Here is a 12,440-nt window from a genome sequence, read left to right as displayed (position 1 = left end):
AAGCCCAAGCAATAGAGTGATGTCAGAGTTTCCCATTTATAACCAAAAGGTAATTGCTTCTGGAGGCGTTTGTACAGCCCCGAGGCAGAGATTTCCACCCATGTGGATTACAGACTATCTGCCAAAACCATCTGTATATAAAATGTTTGACTTTATTTTTTCATATTTATTTATTGAAGTGTAATTGACTTACAATATTATATTAGTTTCAGGGTGATTTTATGTTTTGTGTGTTTTTTGGCTGACTTTTCTAGGTCTGAAATTCAAAGTGAAGCTCTGAGACTTGCCTCCAAAGTGATCGCCTACCACATGCAGACGTGCGAGGAGGTGAGACTGATTCCCTCTGTTCTGGGGTTTCAGTGCTCTGATTTCCCTGGAAGGTTGTCAGTAAAAGAGAACCATCCCACTGGCAGTATCCCTGTGGCCTGTGTGTGCGTAGCTTCTTCAAAAGTATTGTTCGTGTTGATTTTTCACTTTGGGTATAACTTGGAAAGAATTTTCTGAGCCCTGTCTTTGGCATTTCTTTTCTCTTGTTTCTGGCACATCTCGTTAGAGTCCAAGAGGGTGGCACAACCTTCTTCCCCTCCCCCCACTCCACATACATACAGATACCTATGCCTAAACTCCTTGTTTTTTCCTATTTTTCTAGCTAGACTTTTTATTGAAAGAGGGAGTGAGCAAGTCACTAGGATTGCATCCTAGTCAACTAAGTGTGAAAATATATCACTAAAGCTTAAATATCGCCCCCAAACATGGCCCAGGTGGCTCTGCGTGGAGACCAGATGTGCCCCACCTGCCTTACATGTCTTTCGGGGTGAGGTGGAACTAAAGTCATCATCAGCTGCCTGGGAAGATGCCTTAAGACACAACCGTGCATACTTAAGGCATATGAGAAAGGGGCCACCATCAGAGAATTACTATAGGTAAAAGGCAGTCAGTACCCCAGTTAAATTACCTGAAGATCTTGGTTACACATCACTACCCTGTCACAGACAGTGGCATCATAACATTGCGGATTCTGATTCCTTTCGCTGAAGCAGCACTGAAAGAGGTACTAGAGATACGACGATGAACCAAACAGGGGTGGGGGGCAGTTTAATGAGAGAAAAGGAGCATCAGATCACTGTGTGACATGCTCTCGCAGAGAGGCAGCTGTGGGAATCCAGAGGAGGGAGGGAGTGTTTGCAGAGCTGAGGAGGACTTCACAGAGGAGACTGTTAAGCTCAGAGAGCCTGGGGCTGGGCGGAGAGACGATCAGAGGATGAGAATTAAGCAGATACACAGCTTCCTTGGGTCTGTCATTCAGAGGCAGGCCAGGGGGCCCAAGCAGGTGGTCACAATGAGATACAAACAAACAAATAAAAAAGTCATGTATGTGTTTTGGGGAGGGCAGGAGGAGAGTCTGTTGGAAGGAAGAGGATTTGCTAAAAAACTACAGCTCAGAGGAGGAAAAAACAAGCCTGAGAAAGTAGTCACAGGGCAGCCTAACAAGTCTGCCGGAAGACTTGTTCTTATCTAAAGCTGTTTTTAACCAGTTGTCATGTGCATCTTAAAGGCGCTGCTTGGTACTTGAATGAAGTGATATTTGAAGAAAATTGAGTTTTTCCAGGAGAGAAAAATTAATAAAACTGCAGAGAAACACATAAAAGACGTTCCCAGGAAAACCGGGGTTTTTCTATGCCTTAGAAGTCAGCAGCTTCCTCAAGATCTAAGATGCTGATCACTTTAGTTCCATAGATGCCCATCTATGATCAGAAGAGTCAATAGTCTCATTTTGAACATCTAAAGAGGCTCAGTTAATAAGGGAAGTAAAATATATTTGGAACAGTAATCCCCTTTCTAGAAAAAGTCCAAAACAAAACAAAAACACAGAGTTTAAAAGATGGAAACAACCCAAATGTCCATCAGTTGATGAACGGGCAAACAAAATACGGTATAATCTCAAGAATGGAATATTATTTAGCCATTAAAACTAGTGAAGTATGATACAGCCTACAGCATGGATGACCCTTGAAAACATGCTAAGTAAAAGAAGCCAGTCACAAAAGACCGCATATTGTATGGTTCAATTTAAATGAAATGTCCAGAATAGACAAATTCTTAAAGGCAGAAAGGAGATTAATGGTTTAGGGCTGGGGGAGGGGGAGCCGACTGGATGGGGATGATAACTATTTTAAAATTGACTGTGGTGTTGGCGGTATACACATATCTGTGAATATACGAAAAAAAAATCATTGAATTATGTATTTAAGTGGGTGAAATTATATGGTATGTGAATTATATCTCAATAAAGCTGTTCCTGTTAAAAAACAATAGGGCTTTGTTTAAACAATAATGTTAGTTAAGATACTGGTTTAAGTGTTGTAATGGAAACTCATAAATACTGCGGCTTAAACGAGGTAGAAGCAGTCCAGAGCAGATAGCGGCTTAACAGTGTTGGGCCCCCAAGCCCTTTTGCCTTGTTGTTCCGCTGTCCTCAACATAGCTTCCATCTTATCATCCCAGGTGGTTGCTCCAGCTCCCGTCATTTTGTCCTTGTTCAGCTAGCAGGAAGGAGAAACCCAGGAAGTGAAGGTCACACCTATTTCCTCAGGCATGACCTGAAAGAGCCACGGATACCACTTTTAATGGCATCCCATTGGTCAGAACTTAATCACAAGTTACTCCCAAATGCAAGGGAGCCTGGGAAATGTAGTCTTTAGCTGAGTGCCCACATGCACAGGCAAAAATCCAGCATTTTGTTACTAAAGATAGAAGGAATATCTGGTTATCGGGGACAACAGCTATTATTTGCTGCATAGTCTTTCCCCAAAAGTTTTGTCTTTACTGAAGCTATCAAATACACCAGTGTTGTGATAACATGATTTGCCTCAGAAAAGACTCAAGGAACTTGCTCTCTAGTTATAGTGACTCTGTATTGCTGAAGAACAAGTCATATTTTCTCCCCTGGGCTTGTTTATTTCTCCCTAGTTGGGATGGAAAAGCAACTAATAAACCGTCGTTCCTTCCTCCTGCACAAGGAGCGAACGTGCGGATCCAGTGTGGTATGTGCAGCTCATCCCTAGTTCCGTGACTGCCCACGATTGCATCTTCTGAACTGCTGTATGTATGTTTTATGTTTTTAGACCAGGGACTTGGTGGCCCCCACCCTGAAGCAGTGGGTTCAGTTGGTCGTCACTTCCTGTGGAGATCATCTTCCCAAGGAGTCCAGGCTGGCCACCGCTGAAGTTCTCACCAGCACCACACCATTTTTCCTCACCCACCCCCGTCCCATTCTTGGTAAGTGTGCTGAGCCGAGGGTATGTCCATTCCACCAAATGCATTGAAAGCGTGAATATAGATGCTCTAGGTTAAAAAAGAAGGGAAGATGAAAGATGACAGGGCACACCAAAGCTTTTCATCTTCCAAAGATAGTTTCACCCTCTCAGTTCCTACTCTAATCACTTTTCACCAACAGCCTCTTAACTGGCCTCTTTTCTTTCAGTCTTGTGCCCCAAGCCATTCTCCATATGCTTCCAAAAGCCTCTCTCTGGTCTTTCTGAATTACAGATCTGAGCATTTCCCTCCACTGCTTAAAGCCTTTGAGTGCATTGCCATTGCCATCAGGATGGCATGACTCATAAGGCCCTTCTTCCTCTTCTGTGCCCCACCCTCTTGTCCCTCCTCATCGGCCACCACTCCCCATGCATCATCAGCAGGGAACAGTTCTCTAAACAAACTGCTGCTTGACTGACTTCTGTTTGTCTTCCAAGACTTGGTCTAACCATCACCTCTTCCAGGAAGCCTATTGCAGTGATCTTGGGGAGAAATCAGTGGGTCAGTGTGAAGCTGTGGCCTTGAGGAAGAAGAAAGGCCAGGCTCAAAGGCACTTAGGAAGAGTAGAATTAACAGGACTTGGTGTCGAGGTTCATATAAAGGAACCTTCAAGGATGACTTCCAGGCTTCCCACTTAAGTGACTGGAAAGACTGCAGATTCCTTTCACTGAAATTAGCTTTAAGTTCAAGGTGTCTTTGGGAAACAAAGGTAGAGCTATTTTGAAATCAAATGGATGTACAGATCCAGCCAAATTCTCCACCTGCATGTCTCTTTCCTCACTGCCACCCCCTGTCCTTCAAGAGTAATGATTAGGAAAGAGCATCGTATCAATGGTGTTTGAGAAAACCAAGCTTTAGGAAATCCGAAGGAATTGAAAATGCATAGGGGTTTTTGTCTTATTTTGTTTTGTTTTAACTTAAAAAAAATTTTTTTTTTAATTGTAGTGTTTTGTTTTAAGCCTAGAGTTCAATAGAATGAAAACCCAGGACCCAAAGCCATATCCTCACCCTGCCCTCTCCGGCCATCTTATCTCCCCATGTTATGGGCTGGGACTCTCTTCCATCCATCACCAGAATTCTGGTTTTGTTCTCTGTTTGCCCAGCCTCGGAGAATAAACCATGGTCCCTATATCCAAGAGCTTGCCGTGTAGTTGTGGAGAAAGGATTTACAGAATAAGGGAAATAATTGCTTTTTTAGATGGTAAGACTCAAAATTTTAGTGTTATCGGGGGGTCAGACCAATGAAGACAGTCATGAGACAGTCCCTGGATCTCTCTGCTGTTGTCTTTGATATCCTTTTAAATCTTCTAAGTGACTGCCAGGCACTTTTTTTCCACACCCAAAGGGGGACTGAAAGGGGACCTGCTACAATTGTGATTTGATCTTGGACCCAGAGGAATAAGAGCAAAGGTTTATAAACTTTGGTGAAGCCTCTCCAGGGAGGGTAATGTCATTTTGCAGCACATTTTCTGGGTGACTTTGGCTGCTCTAACCCAAGCTCATATCAGGCACATCTGTGTAGACTAATGTGGAATTTCTGAGTGAAACTGAGTCCTGGGCAAAAGCCATTGGCTCATCATTAATTGCTGGAGCTGGTTAGAGCATCACAGGCGGTGAGGAAGGAGGTTGGTGGCAGCTGATGGCCTTCAGGAGCAGTGGGTACAGGACTGAGAGGCAAAGGACATGAAAGTGCGTGGGGAGAAGTCAAGGTCAGAACAAAATCATTTAGAGGAAAAGAAAAATTGAAATGGACTAAAGAGGGAAGACTGAGGACCTTAGGGTTATCAGAAACTATTAAGAAAGGAAAATATTAAGCCCTAGAGAGTAATTAGAATGGAGACGTTCTGAAAGTCTGAGTAAAATTTAAAGCCAGATTTATAACAGACAAGAGAGAACAAACCCCAGAGGGAGCCACTAGTGTTCTTGGTATGACTGAAGTGTTGCTGTCTCTGATAGCAGGCTCTCCGTGGACGGATGAGGGAGAGGGAGGCTGAGGAGAGTTCCCAGGACAGGGTTGGTTCCCCATTGAAAGGCTAGGGGCGATGAGTGGGGGTCTTCCACGGTGTCCCATTGCACCCAGACAGCATGTGTCCTTCCTTTGAGGCCCTGCCCACCTCTCACCTCCCTCATGCAGTCGGCCTCCGTTAAACCATCCCCAGGGACCTTTTCCTGTGGCAGGTCACAGCCACACATTTCTGGCCCTGCCTTCTGCTTGAGTTGTGTGAGGTGTCCTTGATGTCCCTCTCAGTTGCTCAGGGCAGACACTGTTCCTGTTCAGTCATCCCCAGCAGCACCAAGCACAGGGACTGGCCAGGGTCCCTGCCCGGGGTAATGGCCATCAGATAGTGGCCCCATGTGGACGTGGACAGGCTGGCACCTTTATCGTGGATATTTGCTTTTTTTCAATTTTTGCCTCCCTCCCATAATGCATGATCTTGATTGAAACTTGGCTTTCAGAATTTATAAGCTCAGTCACTCAAATCAACACTGGGTTAGTTTCCCCAAAGCACTCTTGATGCATAAAGTTTCATTCCTGAGAAGCATGAGTCATTGTGGACAGCTGGGCCTTAGTCAGCGAGGCCACACCTTCTAGGGGTACTGCCTGCAGCTAGTTGCCTCCAGAAGCCTTTCCCTTTCAAAAAGATGTTTCCAAACCTGCCCCCTTGGGCACTCTCTCTCCAGCCTTTATCTGACTCGCAGGTCTCCCTTTCTTGTAATATCCACAAAAAAAGGAATAGTTGTTGCTCATTAAATCCTGGATTTGAATCTGTATCTCTTCCTGCTTGTAAATTGCATCCTAGGTAATTTGAATTCCTCTTGACCTTCATAGGACTGCAGGATACACTTGCTCTCTGGAAGTGTGTCCTCACCCTCCTGCAGAGTGAGGAGCAAGTCATCAGAGATGCAGCCACAGAAACTGTCATGACTGCCTTGTCACAAGAAAAAACCTGCCAGTCAACAGGTACCTTGTTCATAAATTCTCTTTTTTCGGTGCCTTATTGCTCTTGGACAGGGGTTGGCACACTTTTACAGTAAAGGGCTGGAGAGTGAATGTTTTAGGCTTCGTTAGCCATTCAATCTCTGTCTCAGCTCTGCCATTTTAAACAATAGGTAAATAAGTGGACATAACTGTGTTCCAATAAAACTTTATTTACAAAAGCAGGCGGCTGCCCAGATTTGATCTGCAAGCCACAGTTCATTGACCCCTGCTCTAGGACATCATAGAGAAAAATTGTTTTCGAAGATAGAAATCTAATAAACAGTGCCTGATGTTAGTTACAGCGTCATCCTTTTAAAATCAGGCCAGGTCTTGATTATCTACATAGTTACATAATCCAGGGAATCATAGAGCCATATTTGTGTTTCCTCCATGAGTTTCTACACGTGTCAGAAACAGGTGAGTATAAGTCAACTTTCTCCCCTTTGTGCCTTGGCTCTCTGTTTGGTGGTGAAGTTAACCCAGAGAGGAGGGGCGTGGAAAGAGGAGCAGCCTAGACAAGTAGTTCTGAGCTCACTGCCACTTGGCTGATGAGATGAGCTGTCCCAGCCCCAGGCCCTGGTTATTTGTGTGTGATGGCAGATGCTGTGGAAGCAAATGGGAACTCCCGGCTGCAGATGGAAAATGGGTGGCTGAGTGCAAGGGACGGGGCTCAGTGGAGTAGGAGCAAGGTCACACCTCCGGACAAGGGGCCATCTGGGAGGGTGACTGCTCTGGTGGACTTAGAGTCCCTGCACTTGGGGCTAGGTGTCAGGAATGATCTCTGGGTCAACCATCCCAAAGAGAAGTGAGAACACCATTTTGAGACAAGTAGTCACAGGCTGAGCCAAGAAGTTTACTTACTGGACAGCAGACTGGGAAGGGAAACAGCCAGACAGTGTTTGATTCTGGGCCCCTCTTCCCCATGGCTAGGGCTGTGGACCCTGAAAACTTCTCATGGAACGTGTGAACTTCCACATACCTGAGTCCCCTGTTGTAATGGTCCAGGTTCTCTTCTCTGCGTATATGGAGGAAGCTGGAGTTTTAATCATCTCCCAGTGATATGACTCCAGAGCGAGTTTAGCCAGGATCAGCTTTGCTTCTCAGTGGGAAAACATCCAGATTGGTGCTGCAAGTGATGTGCAAGCAGCCTTCTCCCCATCCCTGTCCCAAGCTGTCAAAGTTCCTGATACCCCAAATTCTGCCATTAGTGATTCATTCCTTTTTTCTGATTGTGCATTTTCCTTAGAGATACACACACAGCACACACAGCACACACAGCACCCAGCGAGGGCTCAGTATACATTTAGTGAACTCGAATACTCACTAGATTTCTACAGGACCCTGTCCGCCAAAAATGGGAAAGATCATTTCATGATGGAATTCATAAGTGGACCTCTTCCCTTCTAATCTATAAAGTTTTTGCCCTACTGCTTTTATCTGTTTCAGAATTTTTCCAGGTTAATTTATAGTAAAACTATATTAACATATTCTCTCTCCTTCTGGTTTGAATTTCTTTTCAAGAAATTGAAATCAATCATTATATACTGAGTGCCTTGTGTGTGTAAAGTTCCATATGTGAAAGCCTCTGTGGGAATAATTAATGTAAAAGGCCACTTACCTATCTTTGTAGTCCCCATCTTGGTCTATAACTGAGGATTTGAGGTGTGGAAAAAAACAAGAATTCTGTAACAGCTAAATGTTACCCTGGACTAGAACCTGTACTGGAAGGGTGAAAAGCCATACAGGAAATGATTAGAATAACTACTGAATATTGTCTGTAGGTTAAAATCAATATAAAATTTCCTGAATTTGATAACAGTACTGTGGTCTTGTAAGAGGGTATTTTTTTATTTTTAGGAAATACACAACCGAAATATTAAGGGAAAAAGAGGTACAACGCCTCCAAATTACTCTCAAATGGTTCAGAAAAAAATAAGACTATGTGCACATATAAATAGTAAACACAGATAGGGAGGTGCTAAACTTGCATCTTTTCTGTGTGTTTAAAATTATTTCAAAATAAAATGTTTTTTTAAAAAAATCCATTCCACGACTAGAAAAGACTAACATAATGTGTACTGATAGACCATCCGGCCCCAGTGTGACTCCTTTCCCCTGAATTATATGAAAGCATCCTGCCCCCGCCTTAAACTCATTCTGAGTGAATTTTTGCATCCGAAAAACCAAACCCAAGCTACATTCCTCAGATTTAGGAATCTCAGCAGTATGGTGTCACTGAGTGGGGACACTGGGTCAACGTGTCCCCGCATGTTCTCTGTTCTGCCTGATAGCAACTCGGAGACAGAGCCTCCGTAATACAGCGGGATTTTCTTAAGCAAAAAATGCACATCCTTCTGCCTTAGACTGAAAAGTAGCTGAGGACTGAGCATCACTCCTGATTTTTCACTTTAGTCAGGAGTTTAGCCAGCTGATTGATCAGATCAATATTGTCTTGTTTTGACATCTTGCAAGGATATCAAGCAGTTGATGGCAAGTTTCCACATTCCTCCAGCACACAGGAGTTTTGCAGAATACCCTACTAATGGTTTGCTCTTGGATGTTCCAAGTTCATTATTACTACTGAGTCTTGAATACTTTGAAAATACGTCATTAATTTTGTCCTCAAATCAGTGGTTTTAATAAGTGCCACAGTAAAATAATATTATTAAATTATGTTAATATTGAATGTCTTCTTTGAGAAGGCTAAATATTGTTAAATTAATTCTTACTCTTCCTCTAAGAAAGAAAGAAAACGTGAGAACACCTTGCCTCTGAGATCCCATCCTGTAAATGAGGGCTGGATGTGGACAGAACAAGCTTTGTACTCATACTAACAGCCTGCTGGGGATGTGGAAGTTGGAGGTGCATTTTGACTGTGAGTTCTAGGGAGGTTCCCGAGAGTGGAGCTGGCCCAAAGGAAGGGATAAACAGCACGCAAATAAGAGTGTTGGGACACAGAAGGAAAAGCTGAAGCCAAATGCATAGTTGGGGGCAACTCAAGAGCTGACTGGGGAGCAGCAAGTTGATTTGTGTGGCCAGAACACAGGCTGAGGCCAGAGGAGCAGAGCAGGAGACAGAGCTAGAAAGGCAGGAGCAGCCACACTTGGGATGGTTTGAATGCCAAGCCAAGGACCCCCTCCTGTAGGTGAAGGGAGGCTGGAGTTGGTTTCAAATGGGGAGTAATACTGCCTGGAGCGTAGGTTGGAGGAGGGCTTTCTGATGGCAATGTGTGAGATGGATCAGGGCTGGAGGCGAGTCCCCCTGAGCTGCCATCAGCGGTGACGGGCTGGAGAGAGCACGGGGGCAGATCTAAGAGGATCTGGGTGCATGTGCTTGTGGGAGGTGGGAGAGAAGGGAAAGTGGAGATGACTTCAAGGTTGCAAACCTGTGAGACATCCAGGGGAAGCACCTGGACTTGCCTCTGGCACTGACATAGTGGTGGGGCTATCGCGTTCCAGGAAGTGAAACTACCAGGAATCGGGAAAGGCACTTGGAGGCCACAAGTCACCGTGATCTGGGACAGAGTATTCTTTAGGCCTTGGAGAGATCAGCAATGGAAAGTGAGAGGGCAAAGGGGACCTTTATCTGCTGGAGGAACAGAGTGAACTGTCCGCTCATTCCCGCCCTTTCCAGCACGCTGCCCAGTGCCCCTGGGAGCCCCGGCCCTCCTCCATCCGGCCAGCTGTTGGTGCCAGTGGCACTGGCTAGAGACCATCGAAGAAGAAGCCAGCATGAAACCAGTCACTTTGCACGCAGCTGACTTTCAGCAGAGATTTGTGGTGTGAATTAGTTCATGATTCTGGGAGGCCCGGAGGAAATAACTCAGTGTTAGGTAGCCCTCGTGAGGATGGATTTGCTCTTGACCTTCTCTGCCTGCTGAGTTCTTCTGCTGTCCTCCCACATGTGCTTCACCGCACGTGGTCACCTGGGAGGTGGAACTCAAAGCCTATGAACTACCCTCTGAGCACCCCCTGAGGCTCCCTCAGCTTTGAAGTATGACTTAAGGAAGCCACAGCATCGAGACCCTCCCCACCCCTTACCCAACCCCTCACACACACCAGTCGCGGGCACGCTAAGAGGAACAGAGGAAACGGCACATCTAAGACTCAAGAGGTGGGGCTTGAAATTCACAGCTGGGATGAGAAAGTGTATGGGCTGGACTCCAGGTGGGGCTTCACCTTTCTTCTGTCCCTGCTCTGACTTGACTTCAAGCCTTGAAATGCTCGGAAAGAGCTGTGGTTTCCAGAGCAGGAGACACTCGAGGCCATCAACTTGGCCGCTCCCACTTCCCTGGGCTTCCTTCCTGCATCTGCCCGAGCAGCTCACTCCTGTCTGTCTGTCTTACGCACTCACATATCAGAGTTCATTTGAACAAGGGCTTCCATGTGAGGCAAAAACCAAGCTGGACAGTATTTAAATTTTAATCACTAAATTTGTGTGATTCTTGAGGGAGGCAGACGGAGTTCTGGGTGGAAGCAGCAGAGGTACAAGCCCCTTTAGGAGGAGATAGAGGATGAAAGAACAGCTTTAACCCACCCCCCCCCCCAAATCTAGAAGATGGCTAGAATTCAACAATTCAGGGTTATTCTGTAGCCTTTCTTTTCTGTAGAATCTTTTGTCTCTTATATGGGGTCTTTGCTGGGTCTAACTTGATACCCTGGCCGCAGACTTGAGGACTCCAGGACCAGAGGACAGGTGGCACAGACCCCAGAGTTCCCACAGGGATGGCTAGAGCTGGAGGCCCACGGATGGAACCCCACATGCTCACCCTGAAGAGGTGGGGACTCTGCGACCTGGAGGAGACGGGTGAGGGGTCAGGCAGGGGGCTGGCCTTCTGAAGTCCCCTCCTCGGGCTCCTTGCCCTCTCCAGTGCCAGCTCTCCCTCAGTCCTTCCTCGTCCAGCTTCAGCCAGGGTTTGCCCCCTGATTCAGGTGGCCTCCTCTCTTTCCCCGTTTCTGTGTGTAAGATTCATAAAGTTTCTGATACCAACAGTTGCTTTAGTTGATGCAGGATAAGAAAGAGAATCCAGTTAACGAAGAATTTTAAGGGGCTCTAGACCTTAAACCCATTGTCAGAATTTAAGTTCACAAAGGATGACTTCTTGGTAGAAACTTTTTTTTAAGCTATAATTGACATTTTTGTGGCATTTTATGGTAGAAACTTTCTTATGGAAAAAAACATAAAATTTAAGAAAGAAAGAGACATACAGAGCAGGAGAGAGAAGCAAGCACACGTGCCCTCACACTTGTGAGTGATGAGTGGTTCTTCTCCTTGGAGTTCTGGCTCCAAGGAGTTCTGATCCCTCCCTCCCACCATGCCCCTCAGCTGCAAAAACTCCTATCTAACTAATGCTCATTCTGCCAAATACAGACGTTTCGTGGTGACGCATTAAGTCCCACCTTCTCTGCAATGCCCCCGCCCTGCAGGGTCTCCCCTTTCTCTGAACCCCTGCAGCATTTGGTTATAAATAGCCCTTGATTTTTCTATTCTTTTATTATTTTCTCTTTCATATACTTGACTGAGTTTTATCTTCCCAGCTAGCCCATGGGCTTAGAGTCTGTCTCCTTGGTACACAGTGGGTGCTCAATCGGTGTTGACGGGCTGATCTTCCACCACCGTAGACCTCGTATCAGTCCTGAGGCCCCTAAGGAGCTTAGGGTAGTACCCTTTGAAACAGGAAAGCCCCAAAACAGGCAGACTGACCCTCCGTGCTAGAACAGACTAGGGGGCAAACAGGAGAGGCTGTCCTCCTGAGTGACGCACCGTGGGATGAGAGTTAGCAGCCCTGCTGTACTGTTTGGCCCTTTCTGGCTCTTACCTCTCAAGTGTGAGCCTCAGGCTGCGGGGCCAGGGAGCCAGCGGGGGGCTGTGGGGGCTGTGGGCCTGGGGAAACCAGGACATCCTGCAGGAGACCCTGTGCTCCGCGTGAGGACCTATGGAGACTCTGGAATAACAATGGACCTTAGCAGGGAGGTGGGAGAGTGGACATGGGAGCGGATGTAGAAAAACTGAGACTCAGAGGTCAGAGAAGGGACAGGAGGCAGGTGGCATTGTGGGGCCCAGTCGGAACAGTCCTGTAGCCTAGGGCAAAGTAATGAAGAAGAAAAGAGACAATACTGCTCTATTTTCCCAAAAATGTGTCGTC

At 46.0% G+C, this 12,440-nt stretch overlaps 1 protein-coding gene across 3 annotated transcripts in view; it reads left to right on the top strand.

The window, feature by feature from the left end:
• Window positions 1-12,440, top strand: part of THADA (THADA armadillo repeat containing) — a 286,708-nt gene that overhangs the window by 239,686 nt on the left and 34,582 nt on the right. For all 3 annotated transcript variants that reach the window (XM_032497409.1, XM_032497410.1, XM_014560974.2), the window contains 3 exons: window positions 255-327; window positions 3,126-3,279; window positions 6,146-6,277. In XM_032497409.1, coding sequence (XP_032353300.1) covers window positions 255-327; window positions 3,126-3,279; window positions 6,146-6,277 — 359 coding nt within the window. The remainder of the gene's footprint in view (window positions 1-254; window positions 328-3,125; window positions 3,280-6,145; window positions 6,278-12,440) is intronic.

Source organism: Camelus ferus, chromosome 15 (genome assembly GCF_009834535.1).
Source record: "Camelus ferus isolate YT-003-E chromosome 15, BCGSAC_Cfer_1.0, whole genome shotgun sequence".
NCBI lineage: Eukaryota > Metazoa > Chordata > Mammalia > Artiodactyla > Camelidae > Camelus > Camelus ferus.
The sequence above is the reverse complement of the archived record's forward strand: the minus strand, read 5'-3'. Positions and strand labels throughout refer to the sequence as shown.